The 25,817-nt window shown below is 36.5% G+C and overlaps 1 protein-coding gene across 8 annotated transcripts in view; it reads right to left on the reverse strand.

Annotated features, from left to right (window-relative positions):
• The window catches only part of VRK2 (VRK serine/threonine kinase 2), a 103,080-nt gene extending 80,712 nt beyond the window's left edge, over positions 1 to 22,368 (reverse strand). The window contains exons 1-2 of one of the 8 annotated variants that reach the window (XM_010333577.3): positions 22,283 to 22,368; positions 20,200 to 20,340 (exon numbers count right to left, since the gene is read on the reverse strand). In XM_010333577.3, the coding sequence (XP_010331879.3) occupies positions 20,200 to 20,335 (136 nt within the window). In that variant the 5' untranslated portion in view covers positions 20,336 to 20,340; positions 22,283 to 22,368. The other 7 variants (XM_074399758.1, XM_074399744.1, XM_010333578.3 and 4 more) reach the window with 7 other exon arrangements.
• Positions 22,369 to 25,817: the final 3,449 nt, after the last annotated feature.

Below are 25,817 nucleotides of genomic sequence, written 5' to 3' on the forward strand. Positions count from 1 at the left end.
GAGCTGACATTAAACAGCATATACAGACTTCAATAGGTAAACTATAGGATAGACCAATACCCAAGTCCCAGACTGGTAACTGAATGGAACACACATGACCTGAACAATACTTTTGCTATTGAAAACTAAACCAACACTGTACCCCAAACACAGAAGACCGGTTAGAACTTGAAGCCTGAATGCAACCAGGAAGACTATCTGCTAAAACAAAATACCAGTATTCTCTGTTAGAAATAAGAGACACAAATTCTTAAAGCATAATATTCAATATATCCATGATATAATCAAGAGTTACTAGGCATACACAGAAGCAGAAAAAACCTCACATATGGAAAGACAATCAATAGAGAGAGAGAAAAAAAAGAAAAGACAATCAATAGATAATAATGACAAAATGACAGGGATGTTAAAACTATCTGACAGACTGTAAAGATACTATTACAAAAATGCTCCAACAAGTATAGAAAAACACATTTGAAACAGAGAAAAACAGAAAAATGCAACAAAGACAGAAAATACAAAAAGAATCAAATAATGTTTTTGGAACTAAGATATGTAAACAAAATTTTTTTTTTTAGTTTCTGAGGGGGTGCAATACAATTATGTAGATGACATAAGAAAAAGTCACTGAACTCAATGACAGATCAAAGGAAATTGATCCAACCTGAACAACAGAGATAAAATATGAAAAAATCGACCACCACCTTAGAAACTTCCAGGTAGTCACAAAACACTGAACATGTGGAGTCCCAGAACAAGAGAAGCAAGCTTGCGATACTGAAAAAAACATTTGGTGAACTAATAACTGAAATGTTGCAAGTTTTATACACCCATAAGCCTATATTCAATAATGTCTCAATAATGTCAAAGAACCCCCAAGAAGATAAACCCAAAGAAATCAAAGCCCAGACACATTATAGTCAAATCTAAAATCTTAAAGAAAAATCTTGAAAGCAGCCAGAGTGAACAATACACTATGTACAGGGGAACAATGACTCGAAGGACTGCAGATTTATCATCATCAATGATGAAGACAAGGAACAAACTGTCAATCCAATATCCAGCAAAAACACCCTTTGGAAAAGAAGACTAAATGAAGACATTCTCAACTGAAGAAAAACTAAGAAATTGATGGCCAGCAGACTTGCTGTGTGTTAAGAACTGGTGAAGAAAGATGTTGGAAAAAAAAGAGCCTGTAATCCCAGCACTTTGGTAGGCCTAGGTGGACAGATCACTTGAGGTCAGGAGTTCAAGACCAGCCAGGGCAACATGGTAAAACCCTGTCTCTACTAAAAATACAAAAATTAGATGGGTGTAGTAGCATAACCTGCAGTGCCAGCTACTTGGGAGGCTGAGGCAGGAGAACTGCTTGTACCCGGGCAGTGCAAGCTGCAGTGAGCCAAGATCACGCCACTGCATTCCAGGCTAGATGACACAGCAATACTCCATCTGAAAAAAAAAAAAAAAAAAAAAAAAAAAAGATATTGAGGAAAAAGAAAAGTTATACAAGGAAATCTGAAATATTAGGAAGAAAGAAAGAGAAAACATGGCTGAGGAAATTCAATAGATTGTCTCTTTTTCAGTTCTTCAAAATATATTTAACAGATGAAGCAAAAAGTGTAAGTAACATGAACTGATGGGATTTTCTATGAATGGAGATACAATACACAAGACAAGCACAATATATAAAAATCTGTGAGATACAGTCTAAGCAGGACTTAATGAAAAAAATATTTATAAAGAAAATAACCAGAAATCAATGATATGGAATAGAGTACATGAAATCAAGAGCTATATCTCTGAAATGGTCAATAAAATCCATAAACCTGTATCAAGACAAAAAAGAAAAAATCATGTAAAAGATCAACATCAAAAATGAAAAAGGGTATTACTATAAAACCTAATCACATTAAAATATAATAAATACGAACAACTCTATACTCATAAATTTGACAACTGTATTAGGTTTCTCTAGAGGGACAGAACTAACAGGATAGAGGTATATAGATGTATATAAGAAGGGAGTTTATTAAGGAGTTTATTAAGGACTCACATGATCACAAAGTGAAGTCCCACAACAGGCCATCTGCAAGCTGAGGAGCAACAAAGCCAGTCTGAGTCCCAAAATCTCACAAGTAGGGAAGCCGACAGTGCAGCCTTCAGTCTGTGGCTGAAAGCCCAAGAGCCCCTGGCAAAACACTGCTGTAAGTCCAAGAGTCCAAAAGCTGAAGAACCTGGAGTCTGTTGTCAGTTAATGTTTAAGGGCAGGAAGCATCCAGCAGGAGAGAAAGATGAAGGCTGGAACACTCAGTAAGTCTGCTCTTTCTACCTTCTTCTGTGTGCTTTATTCTAGCCTCACTGGTAGATAATTAGATGTTGCCCACTCAGATTGTAGGTGGGTCTGCCTCTCCTAAACCACAGACTCAAATGTTAATCTCCTTTGGCAACACCCTCACAGACACATCCAGGAATAATACTTTGCTTCCTTCAATCCAATCAAGTTGACAATATTAACCATCACAACTGAAGACAAAATGGAGCAATTCCTTAAAAACCAAGAACTACTAAGTTACCTAAAACAACCAGGTTAGTCCTAAATAACTACTAAAGAAAGTGAAATCATGATTTTTTTTAAAAAAAAATGCCTTTCTGAAAAATATTTTTAAGCCCAGTTAGCTTCACTGTATAACTATACAAAACATTTTTAAAATGAAAATTCTACACATTCACTTCCAGAAAACAAAATACTTCAGAACACATTTTATGAGGCTAGCGTTACCCTGATATAAAATTAGACAAAGATGGCAGAGGGAAAAATAAATAAATAAAAGTATACATTGATAGTCCTCTTTAACAAAGATGAAAAGAGTCTCAAAATATAAGCAAATCAAATCCAGAAATATATAAAAATAATAACATACCATGATCAAGTTAACTTACAGAATGCAAGAATGTTTCAATATTCAAAAACCAGTGTCATCTACCATATTAATAATCTAAAGAACCATCTGACCATATCAATTGATGTAGAAAAGTCAATCGATAAAATTCAACACCCTTTTATGACCAAAACTCAGTATACTTGATAAAGAAGATGTATGAAAAACCTAGAGTTAACATCACACTAAATGATGAGAAGCTGAATATATTCTCCCTAAAAATGAGAATAAGTCAAAAATGAACACTCTTGCTATTCCTATTCAATAAATCACTGTAAGTCCTAGCCAGTGCAGAAGAATATAAATGAAACACGCACATTTGGAAAGAAAGTCGACCCTATCTGCAGATGATGTGACTGTCTACCTAGAAAAACCCAGAGTGTGCCACAAAAGAAAACCCAATCCTAGAATAACTGGGTTTACCAAGTTCATAATGTCAACACACAAAAATCAATCATATTTCCATATATTACAAATGTACAAATGGAAACTGATATTTTAAAAACCAAGAACATTTTCAATAGCTCTGAAAAACTTATATGTTAATATATGCCCAAGAATACTAGTATAGGACTAGCATGCTAAAAACTACAGAAAGGTGATAAAAGAAATCAGGGAAGACCTAAAGAAATGGGGACACATGCTGTATTTATGGTGTGGATGACTCTATATAGTAAAAATGTCAATTTCCCGCAAATTAATCCACAGATTTAGCTCAATATCAATTAAAATCCCAGGAATTTTTGTTGTTGTGCTGGAAATATAAATTAATTATAGATATGGAAAAGCAAAGGAATTAAAATAGCTAAAATAATTTTGAAGAAAAAGTTGAAGGCATCACGTTACCCAAATGTCCTTCAATGCTAGAACATACAAACTGTGATACAACCATACAACAGAATACTACTTTACAATAAAAATAACTGCTGACACACACAACGTGTGTCTATCTCAAAGGTATTATGCTAAGTGAAAAAAAAAAATTGCAAAAGACACATATCACGATTCCATTTATAGTAATCCCATATGTTCCCCAAAAGGCTTATCTATAGAGAGGCAGAATAGATCAATGGATGCCAGAGATCAGGGGTAAAAGGAGGCTATAGTCACAAAGGGATAGTATGAAGATTTTAGGGGTGATGAATCTGTCCTGTATCCTAATTATGTTGATGGGTGTTAAAATTCACAAAAATGTACAAAGATTTTTTTTATTTTTTTAATAAATGAGAAAAAAAGATACAAGAACATAATCATAATATAAGATAGAATATGCTTAGTTATAATACACAATGTAAAACTGTGGTAGAAAATGCAAAAAGAAAAGCAGTAGGCTTTAAGGGGAAGGTGGACTTCAAATGAGAACAAGCTAAATACGTAGAAAACAAGCAAAGTGATACTGGTATTTGTTTTCAGCATTAGATTCCAAAACTATGACATGTTAAAAATGTTTATATTTTCTAAATCACATATATTTTAAAAATAAATTCTTGTATACTTGAAAAAAGAGTGTATTCTCTGTAAGACTGTTTAAAACTCTCCAAATTAAAACTATTTCCTATTAATTACATATTTCACTACTTACTATTACAGCACGGTTATCTAAATCATTACTAAAAGCTCTTTTAGTAATAGAATGTTTCTTGGAATCCTGATATTTTGGAGATATTGTAAGTTCAGTTTCACATCAACGCAATAAAATGAATATTGCAATAAAGTAGTGTGAATTTTTTGGTTTTCTTGTACATATAAAAGTTATGTTTACACTATAGCCTATCAAGGGTACAACGGTAGTATCTTTTAAAAAGTAATATATGTGCCTTAATTTAAAAATATTTTATTGCTAAAAAATTTTAACAATCATCTGAGCTTTTAGCAAGTTGTAATCTTTTTGCTTGTGGAGGGTCTTGATGTGGATAGCTGCTGACTGATCAGGGTAGTGGGTGATGAAGACTGGGGTGACTGGCAGTTTCTTAAGACAGCAATGAATTTTGCCACATCAATTGACTCTCGCCTTCACAAAAGATTTCTCTGTAGCTCACATTGTTTTTTAGCATTTTATCTACAACAGACCTTTCAAAATTGAAGTCAATCCTCTCGAGCCATGCCACTGCTTTATTAGCTAAATTGATTAATACTCTTAAAATTTCATTGTCATTTCAACAATGTTTAATGGCATCTTTACCAGACTGGATGCCATCTCCAGAAACTACTATCCTTGTTCATCCATAAGAAGCAACTTGTCATCAATATTATCATGAGATTGAGCAGTTCAGTCACATCTTCAGCTTTCACCTCTAATTCCAGTGCTTGTGCAATTTCTGTCATATCTACAGTGTCTTCTTCACTGAAGGCTTGAACCCCGCAAAGTAACCCACAAGGGTTGGATGCAACTTCTTCCAAACTCTTGTTAACCTTACTATTGTTATCTCCTTCCATGAATCATGAATGTTGTCAATGGCCTCTCTGGACTGGTGAATCCTTTCCAGAAAAATTTCAATTCACTTTGCCCAGATCCATCTGAGGAATCATTATCTATGGCAGCTGAAGCCTTATGAAATGTATTTCTTAAATAGTACAGTAATACTTGAAAGTTAAAGTTACTCCTTTGATCCATGGGCTACAGAATGGACACTGTGTTAGCAGACATGAAAACAACTTTATAATCTCCTTGTACATCTCCATCAGAGCTCTTGTGTAACTAGAGTGCATTGTCAACACGCAGTAATATTTTGAAAGTAATTTCTTTTTTCTGAGCAGGTTTCAACAACAGGCTTAAAATACTCAGTAAACTCTTTATTATTCATGCAAATTTATGGGGTACATAAGAAAACTTGCTACATGCATAAAACACATAGTGACCAAGTCAGGGTATTCAGGGTGCCCATTATCCAAGTACAATACATTTTTGTTAAATATACTCATCCTACTCTGCTTTCAAACACTGAATTTATTTCTTTCAGCTTAGTATGTTTGTATCCTTTAACTCACTTCTCTTCGTCTCCCACCTTCTCCCAAAATGAATGAGGGACAATTGTTCTCACTCATATGTTAAAAACAACAACTACAAAAAACCCAAACTATGATATATGCCTTAAATATATACAATTAAAAATAAATAAACTAAAAAACAAAAACAAAACAAAAAACCAGCAAACCATGCTATAAACACATGTGCTGTCATCCAGGCTTTGTTGTTCCATTTACAGAGTATAGACAGAATAGACAGTAAATACAACATAATTCTTAAGGGCCTTAGGATTTTCTGAATGGTAAATATGCACTGACTTCAACTTAAGTCACCATCTCCATTAGCCCATAAGAAGAGAGTCAGCCTGTCCTTAGAAGCTTTGAAGCCAGGCACTGACTTATGTCTAGCAATGAATGTTCTAGCCAGTATCTTCTTCCAACAGAAGGCTGTTTCATTTACACTGAAAATTTGTTAGTGTAACCACCTTCATCATTGATCTTAGCTAGAACTTTTAGATAATTTGCTGCAGCTTCCACATCAGCACTTGCCACTTTACCTTGCATTTTTATGTTTTGGAGATGACTTCTTTCCTTAAAACCTCATGAACCAACCTTTGCTAGCTTCAAACGATTCTTCTGCAGCTTCCTCGCTTCTCTCAGCTTTCCCAGAATTGAAGAGTTAGGAGCTTGCTCTGGATTAGGCTTTGACTAAAGGGAATGTTGTGGCTGGTTTGATCTTCCATCCAGACCAAACTTTCTCCTTATCAGCAATGCTTCAATTTCCTATGATTTATATGTTCACTGGAGTAGTACTTTTAATTTCTTTCAATAACCTTCCTTTGCATTCACAATTCAGCTAACTGGTGTAAGAGGCCTACTTTTTTAACCTATTGGAGCCTTCGACATGCCTTCCTGACTAAGCTTGATCATTTTTAGCTTTTGATTTAAAGTGAGAGATGCATGACTCTTTCACTTGACTTCTTAAAGTCAAGTTATTATGGTTATTAATTGGCCTAATTTCAAAATTGTTGTATCTCAGAGAATAGAGAGGTCTGAGGAAAGGGAGAATGATGGGAACATGGCTGGTCAGTGGAGAAGTCAGGCCATGTGCTACATTTACCAAAATTTACTGTCTTGTAGGTGCAGTTCATGGTTCCTCAAAACAATTATGATCATCACATGAAAGATCACTGATCACAGATCACCATAACAGATATAATAACAAAAAGTTTGAAATATTGTCAAAATGACCAAAATGTGACGCAGAGACATGCAGGAAGCAGCACATGCTGCTGGAGAAATAGCACTGACAGATTTGCTCGATGCAGGGTTGCCACAGCTTTCAGTGTGTAAAAAGCTCAGTTATCTGCAAAGCATAATAGAGTGACGTGCAATAAGACAAGGTAAGCCTGAATATGGAAGAGATAAAGCAGAAATGTTCAGGGTGAAACATGGGAGGGGAGACTAGAACCTTTATCTGTTTCACCCAAACCTGGGTTCCACACAGACCAGCGTGAAGACTTAGTGGTAACTGATTTTCATTTTCTGAATGTATTTATAATATCTCCAGTCATATTCATAATTTCTTATTGGATGTCTGCAACTTTCTCTTCAAGGAAAAAAAATAAACAACAGCATTCTCATTATATGAAATTCTATCATTACATTTTCACTTTGTTCTATTAACCTTTTATCTTATATAATATCCTTGTTTAGCTCTCTTAATGACTTTTACTGTGGAATATAAAATAACAACAGAGCCTGCCACTGTTTTACTGTTTACTTACATGTGTATAACAAAATCTTAAGCTTTTAGTGTCTTTATAGTTCATCATTTTAAGTGTTTCTCTTTTGGCAACTGATTATGGCGTTCTGTCAATGATCTTTAATTGAGACTTACAGACTTTTTTTCTATTGTCGTAACTGACAATTTTATTATAATACACTAATTTATATAATTATTTATTTTCTTTGCTCTCTTTTGCCAGTACTTACTGGTTGTGGTATATATTACATAGTTATTTCATTTTACAACGAATTACATCTTTCAACCCATTTATCTCTTTATTGAAAATTACTCACACTGATAAATTCTAACCTGTTTTTATTATTAACTAAGTACATTTTGAACTTCCCTAAAGGGCTGATATGCAACTTAACTGTTAACCTATAGCTTTGAACCACAGTTCAATCTAATCTTGAAATTTGAACTTTGTTACAAAAGTCTATATTCATAACTTACAGTTCTTAAAAAAAGTCTCCCAAGTTTTACTAAATTACTTTTGCTTTCTATCATCAAATCTTTTCTTAATATTTTAACTCATTTATCTCTTGTAAGTCACTTTCAATCATACACTACTTTCAAGCCTATTTTATCTTAGTGATAATCTATTAAAAAATGATTTCAGGTTAACTAAGACCTCAAATATTTCCTTCTATCTCCTAAGAGACATTCAATTTGACCATACCATACAATAGAATAAGAGCCATTATTTTTCTTAGCATCATGAAACCTGTTTTACAAGTGTACGAACTGACGGCTGAAGCAATTCTTGACCTCCCTTCCCCAAATAATATTATAAATTCTGTAATTTAGGTTTAAAAATCTATTATGTAAGAATCCTTAGTCCTGCTTCTTTTGAAACACTTTCTAATATTTATGCTGAAATTAGGCTGCAAATAAAGAAAATCTTTCTTATATTTTTCATTATAGTCATTATTTTGCATGTCTTTACATTTTCCTGATATTCTTAATATCCAAAGATACATTACATAAAGAGATAACAGAACCATTATTTTTTCTTCTTGATGGTTCATTTTTCTGTGGCTGAGATTTGCTTCTTTACCAGCTGCATAAATTCTTTCCTTAAGGCTTCTACCCATGTCTCAATGACAACAGATCATTTATAAATTTAACTCCATCTTTCAGGAGTTCACAGGTTTTCACAGTCAGAAAGAACTTAAAAGTGCTCCCCCCAATAAACCCTTCTTATTTTTTACAGCAATTCTTTATTGCAGTCGATTTATATTAAACTAGTTAATTTCAGAAGATTTATCTTGCTCAAAAGCTTTCTGCTTAGAGTAGGCATTCTGATGACTCTGGAAGACTACACAATTTTTTTCTTCCCCTTTTCATCACACAGCAACATTTATCTATTAGCTATACAGGCTTGTTTTGTTTTCTTCTCACTTTTCTTGAAGTGTCTAGTGTGAGAAATTTTTTTTTTTTTTTGGTCAGTTTTACTACTTTTTCTTCTACTACCCTCATATAAGATAAAAGGTTTACATAACTAATACTCCATTCTCAATTATAATACTCACATTTGATACTGGAGATGTAAGATAGAACTGTAACACATGATTTTTTAATAGAAATAAGATCAAGCATAATGAATAGCTTTTCTTTACATTCATCAGAATTTGAAATTAATAACCCTATATCCCTTTAAGTGCTCAAGAACATGTATTTAATGTAATAACTGGTATTTTGTTCATTCTTTTCCTTGCTAAATATATACACACACCAAATAAAAAAGTATTCTAGTATAAAACCTTGCATGGCAATAGCTAATAAATATCTCATCTCTATTATAAACACCCAAAGGTTTACTGCTACATGAAATGTCCTAACTTCTTCATGAAATCACCTGTAGGTAATGAATCATGACTATTGTATAATATCTTGAAATAACTGAATAATTTTATTTAGTAATTTAAAAATAATTTTTCAAAATCTAGACTTTTATTATTAATAAAATATATTGATATCTGAAACAAATTCTGTAAAGGGATATGTTCTTTAACACAATTCTGTTTATCTTAAGTATTTTGTGTTTTACTCTTCAAAAGACCGGTGTTCTAAGCAGTGTATCTTTAAATTATTATCCCACAGAAAAAAATATGGTCAAGAATCATTCAATATTTATAAAAGTATCTATTTTTATATGGTGCTTATTAAAACATATCATAGGGATTTAAACAGATATCTTTAGATCTTCCTGTTGCTTCTTTGACTCAAAACAAATGTATAAAATACATAAAACTAGACAAATGTATTCAGTTTTGCAAAGGCATGAAAATCCCACAAATCTTTCTCATCAGATTGCATGAACTATTGGATGACTATTCGCACTTTTTTACATAAAAATATTGTTTGAGGTATGGTACATTTTTAATGTAATTTTTCCAGTGCCTAACATTAGGTTTACTATAAATATCAGATGTTCTTTCACAGATTTTGAAATCTTAATAATATCAAAAACATATCACTGATGCTTTATGCCTTCAGTTGTCAATCTGAATGAAAATGACACCACTATTAGCATCATCACTAACAGATTTCTTAAATTAGCTGCCAATACTATCAATTACATATTTTGCTGTTACTTTAGAAATGAGCTTGTCATAAGCATGCCATTTGCTACTATTTTATCTGGCTAGCAATAAATTCAAAGTGTTCTTTGACAAGGGACATCAGTAGGGCAGAGACCCGAGTAAAAATGCAGAAGAGACATTTTTAAAATTGTTGCCAGGAGGCAATTTACATATCCTCTTTAGGCCCCAATGTCTTCCTTAGTAAGCTGCTGAGAGGATTCAATGAAATAATTCATGCGATGAACTAAACACAGAGCTTGGCATACACTTTTAGTGGTTGATAATAAAGATGATAATTTCCTAAAAAAAAAATTCAAAAACTAGTCCCAGCATTTATCAGATACTATAGACACGTTTAACGCATCTGCTACTCTATCAGACTCTTCTTTCATTCCTTTTTACTTTTCTATGTTCTATGTTCATGGCCTCATCACTGAGGCTTTGGTAACATTACCTCTAAGAAGTTCATTAGGTGGCACTCAGAATACCTGAAATGGAAGCTATGTTCTCTATGCACCTCTCATACATGTTGAAGCTTCTGATTGCTCTGGCTTAAAATAAATTTGCGGGAAGCTGCCTTTACTCCACACTAAGCGTTGGAGAGAGAAAAATGGCCACTGTCTCTGGGGAATAATTAACAAAAGACAGTTTGTTTCATCTTCATGATAAAATACAGCATCCCCATTAAAAGGCAAATTCATCATTCCCAAAAGTTAAATAGAATGACACTTTTAAAGTAATTCCAGCTGATTAAATTTAGGGTTTTGAAAAAAAATTAATTCATGAATATACTCTGAATCTTTCATTTGATTTTAAAATGTATAAATGTTCATTTAACTTTGAGCCCTTGCCTCTCAGTGTTCTATTCTGAGCTAGTCAAACAAGTGGTAGCAGGCATGCTGGGCTCAATAATACTGCCTCTCATATTTAAATACTCTATTTCACTTGGATTGCAAATTAAAGACAGTCTCCTGAATGCTGACACATTTTCAATGATTGATTTTGCAAAACGTGTTGATTTTTCCTACACTGTTTTGCCTCTCTGTGTGTCAACTTTGGCCTTCTTTTCTTGCTCCTTTGCAGCACTGCTGTCTCTTTGAAGACATTGTCTGCCTGATATAAAAAAATGTACATTAAACCTCATGACTAATTATGTGGATAGAAAATTCCCGATCTCAAAATACCCCTGCCCAGAAACCATAACAAAAGCTTCTGACTATGTATAAAACCCTTAATCAAACCTTTCACAGACTTGGATTAAAATAAATCCCAATAATTTATTGTCCGTTAATGTTGTGTTTACATTCTTTGAAAAGTTGATTTCTTATGCATGTTACATGCCTGTAAGTAAATCCATTAACAGTAAACACCATGCTTTTCCCTGCAAAAGTTTTTACTTCCGATTAGGTCTACTTCAATTAAACACTACTCAAAAGAACTGGTTCATTAAAAAGAGGAAATTGATTTGTCTTAACACAATGTCCATTTTTTAGCCCTCTCACCATGCTATGCATTAACAGAGTAGACTCTTCACAATAAATTCTACAATCTATGGATTAAGTACCCAGCTTCTTGTATTTTAAAAATATACTTGCAAAGAATATAAACACATACTTTTCTCCCCTCAAACTCCCCAAAAGATACAAAAGATTTCCTCAAAGTACAGTGCCTTACACACAGATCACATATAGGATAGAGCCTGGAATTTTGTCTCAGACTACCTATATATTGGGAAAATGATTTTCCATAATAGAACAGTTCTAGAGTTAATTTAACAAATCATTTTTAAAGAACTATCACATGCAAGGCCATATTAAGCACTGTGAATGACTGCCTGTAAGGAGTTTATAATGTAGTGCCTGTGTACACAGAAGATGGGGGAAAACAGGTTAGAAAGACGGTATATGAAATAGTGACCGTCTGAAATAATGAGGTGAGCACTGTATGAAAGCATACCATGGGAATAAAGAAAGAGAGAGAGAAGTTATGAGCACTCCCCAGCGTGCCTCTTTAGCATGTCGGAGTTTTCCTAAAGCCTACCAACCGCCATTGTTTCCACAACCAGCCCGAGCAGCAGACCCTCCTCACTTCCAGTCTACCAAGTCTAGGTACTCTGTTTAGCTGTTGCTTGCCTTTTTGTTAAACCAACTCTCCTCTACCTCTAGTTGTACATCTCACACTGTTACCAAGTACAATAAAAGCATCACATGCCACCACACTACTATTCTGGGAAGCCCTGCAATGACTATCAGTGTACCAATTAACCGGTCCAACCCTGGATATAAAATGTTAGTTCCTTAAAAATGTGTTCCAGAATGGGAGATGAGAGGAGGAGGGGTGAAAGTAGCCACACTAGTTACTTACTCTTCAGAAATAGCCACAATACCTAAGCAGAACAGGTTGGATTAAGGTCTGCACATAAGCCAAAGCTGAGAATTCATTGCCTTTGTTGGCTCATGTCACTTCTTTAATTAATGTCACTTTCTCTGGTTTAATATCAGAGCAAGTGACAAGAGTGCTTCTGGATGAATTGTGTTTTCTGAGGACTGTATGGCACACTCTCCTGCAGTCTGACAGAGGGACGTGCCAGTTTTACTTGGCAGTTACAATGCACCAGCTTTAGTTTTAGTAGTTTAATTTGTGGCAGTTATATGTTTTGAATACGTTGAAGTATTCACAACGGTCTCATGGAATCTGTTCCATAGATAAAGTTTACACAGTGAAAAAGCAAAAGCAACGGCTATAAGGCGATTAGGAAAAGCTTCTCTTGGCCACAGCTGGTCTTACAGGCATTCCTGTAAATTTTAGAGCATTTAGAAAATACGATTAAAGTGATCAGAAGGAAGAGTGCCCTCTTTCAGGGGGTGGGGGAGGGGAGTTCTATAGTGGGTGTGAGACAATCAGAAGGAAATATGATGTTTAGAACTCAATTTTATGCAAAATCCATTATTCAAGAAGCAAAGTTTATATACATGATAGACATGCAATGAAATAAATGTAAAAATAGAAAGTTTTGTTACTTATGCATTAAGTTGGTTCTAACATTTTGGTTAACTAAGTTTTTATTGATAGAAAAGTCAGAAGATTTTCTGCATTGAGGAGGAAGAGCTAAACTTTTTCCTTTGGTTTGTTAAAAATCTTTGTTTCAGGATGAAATTTTCTGAAGGTCTCTTATTTGGAGTTTTCCCTTCGTGTCCTTCATACAATTTTGTGAAGCTTCATCAGCGCATAGTGAAAAGAGCTGCCTTCCACCAAGGAGTTCTTCTAAACTTTGCCTGCCCTTTCTAAATTTAGGGTTCTTTACTGCAGCAGGTTGAAGATCTGGCTTTGATTGCACCTGGCTCTGCTGGAGAATAGAAATATTCATCTCCACTGAATGCATGCTGCTTAAGTGCTGAAGGCACTTGCAGGAGAGTAACTCTCATTGGAAACTTCATTACAATACTTTTTCTTCCCTACATGAAGTAGTAATTCACATTCACCAAAGATAGGATTTTGCCTGACACAACCACAGGAGCTCCTGTTTGACTTTCAAAATTAATCAACTTCTATGCTGGAGTAGAAATGGCATGTCCTTTAACCTTAAGCACAAAAAGCTCTCAACAGACTGTAGTTTTTATATCCCTGGATGGGAATTTGGGCCCCTGATACTTAAACTTGATTCACATACTGGGTTTCTGGCATGCTTTTGCCCATACCCATCTGCTAGCCTGGCATTGTGCCCATTCAGAAGGTGTGATGCCAGTTTCAATAGGGCATAGGTGCCAATCAAAGATGGGTTTGGAGGGGCAGCATGCAGAACGCAGCAAAAGTCAGTTCTTCTGCCAGAAGATCCTCCTGTTATCATATAATGCCAATGAAGGGCCACATGCTTCATTGCTTGGGATCACATTGCATCTGTAGATGTTTCTGGCCTTCAACGGATGGCTTTCCACAGAATATTTCCCTCAAGTATTACTTGATTGAAGATGTTAAAGAAAAGATAAATCCACCTGGCTAACAAAAGGCCATGCTTTTAAAAGAAAGAAGGGAAGTCCTCAACAATTAATCTTGAAATGATTGCCGAGTTTCCTATCTTTTCTCCTAAAATATTTTTTTCAGGAGAATACACTAGGGTGTTCAGGAATAACTCAGTCCATGTAATGCAGCTATCGGGGACAAACATTCTAAAGAAATACTAATTAACAAATCAAGTATCTAAGCAGTATAAAATCCATAAGTGCCTTTAAGTGTAGGTGACGAACAAATTTTCATCATCCAAGTTGCTAATTTCTAATGAGCTCTCTCATTTAGAGCTGTAAAGTTTCTTAATTTTCTTCTCATTTATCTTATATAGATATTCCTGTCTTAAAAGAGGAAACACACCTCATAGTATTTATTCCTCTTCTTCCTTATCTAAAGAAAAAAAAAAAAACCCAAACACTTCAGAAGCAGAAGTCTATCCATATTTCATAAGGAAGCCAGAAGCTCTCAAAAGCTGAGAATTCTTTTATTGTGTGGCAATAGAGGTGAGCTCATTTCAGGAAGAAGAAATTTCCCCAAAGCAATAGGTTTCAAATTAAAAAAACCTTGACCACTGTAAACAGTTACAAGATAGTAACAGGTGTAGTGGAAGAGACATATAAATGCACTCAAGAACAGAGTAGTTTATAAATTTTTCCTTAAGGCAAAAGAATTTGACAGTAAAATGCTGAAAATGAAGAAGAACTATAATATAAAATATGCTTAAAAATTGATTCAAAAAAATGAAAAAACCAAGCAAAGGCCAAGTCTTAAAAGTCTCCCTTTTTATGGAAGGAACCCAAACTTTCTTAAACACCTAGATTTCTTAACTGATAGGTAATTGTGTATTGCTCTTTAAAAACTCAAAATTTAAATATACATACAAAATTAAAGTACATCTTGTCGGGACTTTTATTTATTGTCTGCAAGTCCAACAAGTATACTAAATTTATAAAATTCCAAGTGATCCCCTCCTAGTTTTGAGTTTATATTACCTATTATCTACACCTTCTGAGAACTAATTTATCATAAATACTATAGTTTCTAGTATAAACTATCCTCATTTTCACATTTATTACATTCTTCTCTTTACTCCCTCAGCATCATTTCCCAAACTGCCTAATAACAATTGCAGTGGCAACATAATGTTGCATTGTGTCAAATAAGACTATCTCAAAGCTCTCTCTATAAAGCACTACCAAAATAACATGTAAGAATGTAATATGTAATGAAGCAATATGTGTTCCAATATATTACCTTGTTGCTAGCATTATCATTGGGCTCTTCTGAACTTTACTCTGCATACCTTAAAATCAATCTATTACAGCTCACTATTTATAGAGAAAGTAAAATATGGTTTATTTTATGAAGAAGTAAAAAAACAACAACTGTGTATGTGGTTTATACTTGTTTTAAATATAAATGTTTCGTTATCAGTAAAATAAATGAGTTAAACTTTGATAATTTCTAAAAACCTATCCCCTGACAATAGATTACTTCTATGTTTCTAAAGTACGAAATTAGGCTCATCTGACAGCATGATCCAAAAATGTCTGGAAGTGACTTGGATAAAATTTAAACATCCGTCCATGGATAAATGATCTGATTTTCAGGCTTTACCACAGTTAATTTTAGTTATAATAATGTGTTATTCTTCATAAAAGATATTGCTACTGATGTCCTGTCAATAAAGCATATGCACATTCTTTTAGATGTCAAGATAGTTACCTTGTCTCAACTTTCCTGGTGACTAAAAATACTAATCTCTAAGGGTAGACTAAAGTTAAGAGTGATGTCTGTAATTATGAAAGAGAACAAAGCAAACCAGCTTGTGTGGGTTAAGTACTCCAATCTCAGTCTCAATTTCTCAGGCAAGAAACTGTGAAACATCTATTCTGTGCTTGACACTCCAAAGATGCTAAATGGTCATCATCGTGCCCACCTTCAAAAACTAAAACTTCTATAGATAAATCATATCTATTTTTACTTATACAATCAGCCTTCAAAGGAATGTGCCTAAAGTTTATCCCGTAATTCTGTTCTTCTCAATTCTGAATAATTTCTAAAACCAATAGCTTTCATATCTGAGGCAGATAAGATACAGCTTATATGAAAACTTTCTGCTACTACAGCAAATTTTAGGGGGAGCTTTTATCAGTAAGTAAAATGTCATAAAGTCTTCTCCTGACATTTTCTCCATGTTCTCAGTTTTACCACATTAGTAGTTAAATCCACCAAAATCCATAGTAAAATAAATAGAAAATCCACCCTTCCAATGGAGTGGATTTTGTCACCATCTTAATCCACTATGACAGCATTTTTTTTTTTTTTGAGACAGAGTCTCACTCTGTCACGCAGGCTGGAGTGCAGTGGCACGATCTTGGCTCACTAAACCTCTGCATCCCAGGTTCTAGCAGTTCTCATACCTCAGTCTCCCAAGTAGCTAGGACTACAGGCACACGCTACCACAACCAGCTAATTTTTTTGTATTTTAGTAGAGATGGGGTTTCACCATGTTGCCCAGGCTGGTCTCAAACTCTTGAGCTAGGGAAATTCACCTGCCTGGGCCTCCCAAAATGCTAGGATTATAGGCATGAGTCACTGTGCCTAGTCCCACTATGGCACCAATATTAAGAATGGGAAAGTCTAGGTAAATAAATTACATATATTAAATGCTTACCAAGGTCCTTAAAAAAATCTCATTTATTTTTCCTTATAATTACTATTATCACAATAATGCAGAATAGAAACAATCCAAAGGATTAAGTAACTAGGTGAATAAGTGGCTTAATCAGGTCAGGATTCAGGTCAGATATGCCTAATGCCAAAACCCCTGCTATTATTTATGCAACTCTCCCTTAATTTACATGGTTCTATGTTATACCTAGCATTAAAGTTAAACTCTTAACCCTCACTTGTCTCTCCCTCCTGAAGTTTAAAAAACTTTTTCACTTATTTAATACTAAAATGACTGCAATTTTTCCCATCCCCTAAACCAGTTTCTCTTCTTCCTCTTTCCTCCCCTTCTCTTTTCATATACAAAGAAAGAACCTTGACTTTGTTCTTGTATTCAGACTTTTCTTTTCACTATTATATTTTATTAATGCTACAGGCACAGTATTTCTCCAAGTCAAGAGTAAATAGCAAACTTCTCTGCCCCTTCCCCTTAACTGTAAGCTGCTGATTACCGAAAGGCCCTGGCTATTGATCTCAAAGCTAGAGGACAGTTTACATGCACAATGAGCTAGACAAAGCAGCTAGCTTTTTCTCAGCCTTAGGCAGCAAATGCTGATCAAGTGTCTGCTTGAACAGGGTATCTGGAAAGAATACCTGAAATCAATGTTGCTGAACACAAAGGTATTCAGGAAAATTTGAATTGTACTGCTTCTTCTCTTCATTTATCTAGGGGAAGTGATGAGAACCATGGTAAAATGTAAAAACATGATGTAATTTCATACTGATTTGTTTATATAGCTTTGAAAATAGTAAAAACTAAGTTTGGTGAAGTTAAATGGATTCTGATTCATTAGCATCACTTTTATTGGAACAGTTACAACATTTGGAACATACATCTTTATTATATATTCTGAAGTATCAGAGTCTTTTTTCTGAAAATAGCTAAATATTTCTTTAAAGTCTTTCCCCAGTGCTGTGTACTTGCTAATCTTCCTAGGGTCTAGGTTCTAAAGTTCAGATAATGGAGAATGTTCCATTACATACTTAACCCCAAAATATATTGTAAGACAAAGAGTATTATTTTGGTAATTAAAAAAAAAAATGTAGGCTGGGCGCGGTAGCTCATGTCTGTAATCCCAGCACTTTGGGAGGCTGAGGCGAGCACATCACCTGAGGTCAGGAGTTTGAGACAAGCCTGGGCAATATGGCAAAACCTCATTTCTACCAAAAATACAAAAATTAGCCAGGCATGGTGGCAGGCGCCTGTAGTCCCAGCTGAGGGACTACCCTGGAAGCTGAGGCATGAGAATTGCTTGAACCTCGGAGATGGCGGTTGCAGTGAGCCGAGATCGAGCCACTGCACTCTGGCCTGGGCAATAGAGCAAGACTCCATCTCAAGAAAAAAGAAAGTAAAAATATGTGACACTGTACTTGGACTGAAAGAAGCAGTTTATTCTGCATTTGAATAGGAACAAGTCACATGCCTATGCAAATATATTCCCTTATCATAACAGTAGTGACTATGTGTACACAAAAACATACATATATAAAGACATAAGACTATTGAATCTTAAATGTTCACTTAAATTTAAAAACATGTATTTACATTTCAAAAAGAGAAAAGGGATAAGATCATCGCGATCAATGCTTTTCTCTAGTTCTTTGAAATTACTCAAATAACACAAACATTAGAAAACAAAAAGTGGTAAGCCCTGGAATCCAAGGCTATAGCTCAACCAGGTCGGAAATAATTTATTCAACACCATATCTCTGACCTTGAGTCAAGACAGTATACTAGAGATCTTAACTCTTAGCTGTAAAAGAGAATTCACTAAGTTCAAGTTTCAAACAACATTTATTCTCACAACACTTATTCTCACATAGTCTTTACTCGCGCTATTCTATACAGCAGTCACGTGGTTAATGAGCACACGAGCCACATATGGTAACTGGGCTCTTGAAACTAGATATACCTTGGATTTTGAAGACTTTCATTAAAATAAGTAAAATATTTCATTCGTTTATGTTGCAAACATATTGAAATATTTTTGATATACTGGATTAAATTATATTATTAAAATAATTTCCCGTTTCTTTTAATGAGTTTTAATGTGACTCCTAGAAAACTTTAAAGTACATATGAGTATTACATTTCTATTGAACAGTGTTGCCTATGTCACTCAATCTAGCACTTAATAACCATAGCATTTTTTTCAAACAAGTTCAAACCCTCTAAATGAGGTAACTGTCCTTTACTTGGTCCATGCAATTTTTTGTGCTGATCTTGTCTTTCCAAGTAGATTAGACAGTGAAGTAACTAATAACCAGCTACTTATTGACCAAATTCATTCATTCATTCAAAACTACAATCTTAATTTTATCAGAAGAGGATCTTTATCTTTCAGGATCCATTCAGTATGTTTGTCTGGAAATATTTGAGGAGAACCAGGATTCCCTCCAAGGAAGTATTTTATCAACTCCTTAAACTCCTATAGAAATAGATGTGATCTCAGTCAGTACATTTAGGAGAATTTATCCTTGAGGGTATATTTTTAAAAATCACTAATATTTTCCTTATTTTATTCACCAGTCTTTTAATGGATATCCCTTCCTCATTCCAAACAGATTTAAGATAGCCTTCAATGATCCATTAAAGTTCAGTGTAATTTTTAAATGCTTAAATACAATGTAAAAGCCTACCCGACCCATGGTTCCTTACCTATACCACAGAACACAGAAAATAATTGAGTGTTTATTTTCTCAATTATCCCAAGAATGGCACATCCCTAGGACCACTCTAGATGCACAAGAAAAAAGTTGATTCATTCCACAGAATAGATGCCTTAAGTTTTATCTATGAATTCTCCAGCAGAGCCCAGTGAAGAAATGACTAGACCCTTGTGTTGCCTAAATATTAATGATTAAGATTCACAAACAGAAAGTGTTTTTATGTGTACAGCTGTGGTTTCTCACAAGCTCTCATCAAAAAAGAACATTAGCATTTTGTCTGGCAGATTATATAATTATGCTCTTAAAAGACTTTTAAGAGTTATTTAGAAAAACACAGACAAGGAGTGGGACAGTCATGCCTTGAACCTAGGCACTGTACTATATTATTAAAGTAAAATCATAAATTTTAATAAAGTACATGTATGAATTCCACATTTCCATTTTTAAAATATCACTAAGTAATTACAATCACTGATATAAGAATAATTAGTAATTTAAGGTTCTACTTTACCTAAATATATCAATCCAAATCCTCCAGAGCCAATCTTCTGGCCCAGTACCCACTGATTGCCTTCCATATCGTCCAGAACCTTGCCTTCTGGAAGTGGAATAGGAAGTTTGTATTTCTCATTTCTTCTTGGTGGCATCGCTTCTGTTGGCAGAAGGGGTGAGATAAATGGGTAAAAATAAAAACAAACAAAACTCTTTAGAGTTAAAATACATTTCCCAAAATGTCTTCAATGGGGAACTTTCCCGGGTTCCCAGAAACTAGGATTCTAAAGTTAATTCAATTTGGAAAAGTCCACACATTATATTTAAATGAGAAATTCACATACATTACAATACTGAGATCTAAGAGGTACCGATATTTAAAAAAAAAAAAGAAAAGAAACAAATCAATCAAGTGTCATTTAATACATTTCCAAATTTCATTTCGGGGGTCTAAAGCACATATTAACAGTGCAGGATAAACCTTAAGAAACAAGAAATTAACAATTTCCAATGAAAAAAGAAAATACATTTCATATACATGGAATTATTGCTTTCATTGAGAATGTGAAGTGTTAAAAATGAGAGGGTCTTCAGTCACTGGAAAAGAACACAGAATCGGATTGGGAAGACAGACAATGGCAATGAACACCACCACCAAGCAAAGCATATGACACCGAGGAGGTACTCAGTAAACGTTTGTTAAATGAGCCAGGGATTTTTATGGATATATACTTTAGCAGAGTACTAGGCCATTGAGTAGTTCCCGGGCTGCCAAAATATTCTCAGCATTTTGTCTTCTTACTCTCTCCTTCTCAGTTGATCACAGTGAAATGTGATGAGAGATTTGCCATAAAACTCACGCTGAGGACTTCATCTTAGCCCTAGGAAGGTACCCAGAGATTACTGCCTTGCAGATTACTGCTGTGCCACCACCAACAAAAGCATAATCTCCATAGTATAGCCATGCAACTTTAATCAACTAATTGTACCTAGGTTATCAAATTTCTCAATGGGAGATTTTGAGTTAAAAGAGAAAATTTCTTAGGGGAAATACATATATATATATGTATATATATATATGCGCCAGCATATAAGTCTGAAAAGGTAACCATGATCCTCTAAGTAGTTCTGAAGAATTCTTAAAAACTATTAAGGGCTTTTGATATGAAAGTTAACTATAAACATATATACGTAAGTGTAAAATTGTATGTAATCTTATCTTCCCTAAGAGAAAGTGTCTGTCCTTTAACAGGTTTTTCCTCCTCCACTTAATCCAATGCCCTGCATTTTTACTTAGCAGCGTCGTCCCGGGTAGAGTCGCTGCTTGTATCTTTAACAATATTCACCTGTCCTCTTCCTGATACGCACACAAGGGAAGCTAGGAATTTGGATGGTGAATCGTGCCTAGATCATTGATTGTATTATAAAATAGGAAAAGTTTTTGCGGAGGTTTCCCTTCACCAGTACATTATAGATGCTGGTGCTTAGTACAGACTGGCTGATTTAAAACTTAAAGTCTTCGAAGTGTAAACTACTGATTAAGGCATCAATTCTAAATAATTATCAAGAGGATAAACACACTTCGGGGCAAGACAGTGGCATCAGGACTTGAGGCAAGAAAGGAGACCCTATGAAATTCACATCCTGGGGCGGGTCCCGAGTTCACCTGCTCCGGGAAGCGACAGCCTCCTCCCAGCGCCAGTCCCTGCCACGGGGTCCCTTCAGCTTCTGGGTGCCTCCCGGGGCTAAGATGAAGTCCTCAACACGAGCTTCCGGGCCACACTGGTAGCCAGGGCTGACCTCCGACCCCGCCGCGGCCCCTGACCCTGCGTCCATCAGCGAGAGCAGCGCCGCTCAGCGGCCCGCTCCGCCCGTCCTCGGCGCGCCCGGGACCCCCGGCCGTCCCCGGGCCCCCACGACCGCGCAGCGAACCAACTTCCCGCCCCAAGTTCTCTCCGCACCGGCAAAAAGACGAACGCCACCCTCTTTCCACTCACACCTCGGACCCCGCTTTTGGCAAACGGGAGTTGAAGGAGAGACTACTGGTTCCCACTCCGAGCGGGGAGAAAGCCAGGAAAGAAACGCGGAAGCAGCGCCCCTACCTGAGCCGGGGCCGAGGGCCGGAGCCTGGGACGCGGCCCGGAGCCCTGGCGTCTCACTCTGGCCGCAGCCCTTCCCCGGGCGGGGCCGCGGCTGGGGCACTACGAGCGGAGAGCTGGGCGCGGAAGTGCGGGGCTGCGGCCTCCCACCCGGGACCCCTGACCGGGAACCTGACCGGGCCTCAGGGTCCCCCGCCGCCGGGTAGCGCGCGCCGCCTCCCGCCTGCCGCTCAGCGCCGGGCGGGGCCCCCGGGCCTGCAACCCCGCGGGGAGGCGTGCCCGGCGCTCCGGAAGGCCCGCGGTAGGGCCTTTCTAACTTCTCCCCAGCTGTGTCGGCCTCGTGCTGCGGCGGCCCGCGCCGGTTCCTTCCAGCGGCCTGCCCACGCCCCGGAGACGCCCCGGGGAAGGAGAGGGCGCGGCTACACGGGCATGGGAGCTGTGTGATGACCTCCACTCCGGCCCGCCGGCGTGTGGACGAAGAGCCGCCGCCAGGCCAGTTTGGGACGAAATAAGCAGGACATGGATTTGTGTAGGTGGAGTGTTAGGTCTCCCATATCGTGACCTGAGTACCGCGAGCTTCCGAATGGCCAGTCCTTACCGAGCTCCCGCCGAGCAACTAGTGGTCGTAGCGAAGATTCCGGTTACGGGGGCCTGTAACTCCCCGCCTTTAAATTCTCAAAGGCATATTGGTTCAGGACCTATTTCTGCCGTTAATCGTTGGATAACTTTAACAACGTAATTACAAACTTCAGGTTATGTGTGTTTGAAATGGAAATAATCCTAGTTATTAGATTATAAGGTTGTTTATAGGATTGTGACAATAAGGTGAGGACTTTATTAAGCACTTTTCTAATATATAAAGATTCATAATGGCCAGGCGCGGTGGCTCACGCCTGTAATCCCCACCACTTTGGAAGGCCGAGGTGGATGAATCATCTGAGGTCAGGAGTTCGAGATCAGCCTGGCCAATGTGGCGAAAACTTGTCTCTACTAAAAATACACAAAAATAGCCAGGGGTGGTGGTGGACGCCTGTAATCCCAGCTATTCAGGAGGCTGAGGCAGGAGAAGCACTTGAACCCAGGAGGCGGAGGTTGCGGTGAGCTGAGATTGTGCCATTGAACTCCAGCCTGGGCAAAAAGAGTGAAACTCCATCTTGGGGTGGGGAGGGAGGGCGGAAAGACTCATAGTAAGCTTATATTTTAGACTAGACCAAACAATGCTTAGAAAAAGGTTATTAAACAATACGTCAGCATTCTACATAGGAACCACCAATAATTGATTGGAATGAAAATACTGAAAGGAAAATTGGAGCCCTTTAATGACTTTCATAGACTAAGGAATTGGGACCTCCTACATCTTTCAAACTATCATCAAAATGAAAGATGGCATGAGAAGATGTTTCTAAAAACAAACAAAAAAAAGTATTTTTAAAGAAACTTAGTCTATAGAGTAATTGTGCCCTGCAGGCATTTAGTGGCCCAACAGTGTTCATTCTTATTTCTGTAACATATATATGTAACAGATGCAATTAGTTACTGATCCTAATATCCATATTGGGTACTCTTTCCTCCTTTACAAATTTGTTCAGCTTTCCACCACTTACTTCCCCAGGTCCCTTTTGGGAAGACAACTTCAGTACCAGCCACAGCAGATTACTTATAGGTGGTTCCTTTCCCTCCCTATAAGTATATATGTACCCCATGTGTTAGTAAATCCTGTTTGCTCAACCTTCAGAATACACTCAGCATCTATCACATAGCACCATTACCGGCATTCTGGCTCAAACCATATTTTTTCTCTAGGTAATTGTAATGCCCTCCTAAATGTTTTATACCCGTTTGCCCCTTTAGTATTTTCAAAACAAATAGCCACATGGTCCTTAAAACTTAAATAATTCCTTAAAACAGTTCAGTGTTATTCCAGTTTACTCACTACTAGCCAATCTTCACTATGACCTTAAACAGCGTTTCTCCACCTGGGCACTATTAACAGCCTGGATAATTCTTTATTGGGGGCATAGGAGGAGGAGGATTAAGAGGATACTGCTAAATATCCTGTGTGTTGTAGGATATTTAGCAGTATCCCTAGTCTCCCCAGCACTCCCTCCCACACAAGTTATGACAACCAAAATGTCCCCCAACATTACCAAATTTTGCCAAATTTGCCACTGGTAGAAAACAACAGTGATCTACCTATTATGCACCCCCACTCCCCAATCTCCTATTACTCTCTTCAACTACAGTGGTCTGCTGTTCTCAAGAACTTTGCACATTTTCTGCCACCTGGACCACTCTTCAACCTCGTATTTGTATGGCCTACTCCATCACTTTCTTTAGGTCTTTATTTAAAAGTCAATTCGGTGAGACCTTTCCTGAACCAATCCTATCTGAAATTTCAACCCACCCACAATATTTCATAGCCTCTTTCCCTGTATTTTCCCCTGGTACTTACTGCTATACAGCAATATGTTATACAATTTATTATTTATTTTGACAAAAGACAGTTTTTTTTTTTTCAGTAAATTGTATGTTTCATGAGGTCAGGCAGGATTTTTGCCTGTTTTCATTACTACTGTATCCCCAACCCCTAGAAAAGATGCAGATACCCTTTTCTTGTTGAATGAATAAATGAATCATGGTGGCTCTGTTCCAATTTCAGTGATTGGTTTAGACAGTACAAAATAAACATGTGCTGAATCTAGGTAATAAGAGGTGAAAAAAAGTTTCCTGGACACATTCTTGAAAGATATAGTATGTGATGTGATGCTTAAAATGGCTGCAGTCATTGTGTGACCATGAAGGTCAAAGAAAGTACAAACTTAAAGCCCCAAGAATGGTAGGTTACTCAACAAATGATGTTAGAACAGCTAGACATCCATATATACAAAAAAGAAAGAGGCTGGGCGCAGTGGCTCACACCTGTAATCTCAGCACTTTGGGAGGCCGAGGCGGGCAGATCCCAAGGTCAGGAGATCAAGACCATCCTGGCTAACACAGTGAAACCCTGTCTCTACTAAAAATACAAAAAAGAAATTAGCCATGAGTGGTAGCAAACACCTGTAGTCCCAGCAACTAGGGAGGCTGAGACAGGAGAAATCATTTGAACCCAGGAGGTGGAGATTGCATTGAGCTGAGATTGCAGTGAGCCTAGATTGCGCCACTGCACTCCAACCTGGGCAAGAGAGAGAGAGAGAGACTCTGTCTCAAAAAAAAAAAAAAAAAAAAAAGGAAGAAGAAAGAAAAAAACCTCAACCCTACTTCATACCTCATGTAAAAATTAACCTGAAACTGATCATACAGCTAAATGTAAATACAAGATCTAAATCTAAAACTTTCTAGAGAAAACCTAGCAGAAAATCTAATATCTTTGAATGTGTGTACTTATAAGGAACAAAAAATTTAAAAGCTGGAAACCTACAAAGAAACTGACAATTTAACTACATCAAAATGAAAACCTTTTGCTTTTCAGAAAATGCTATTAAGTTACTAAGTGTTAATAAGGATTTGGAACAACTTGGAACTCTCTTATATTGCTGTT

Source organism: Saimiri boliviensis, chromosome 1 (assembly GCF_048565385.1).
Source record: "Saimiri boliviensis isolate mSaiBol1 chromosome 1, mSaiBol1.pri, whole genome shotgun sequence".
In the NCBI taxonomy this organism is placed as follows: Eukaryota; Metazoa; Chordata; class Mammalia; order Primates; family Cebidae; genus Saimiri; species Saimiri boliviensis.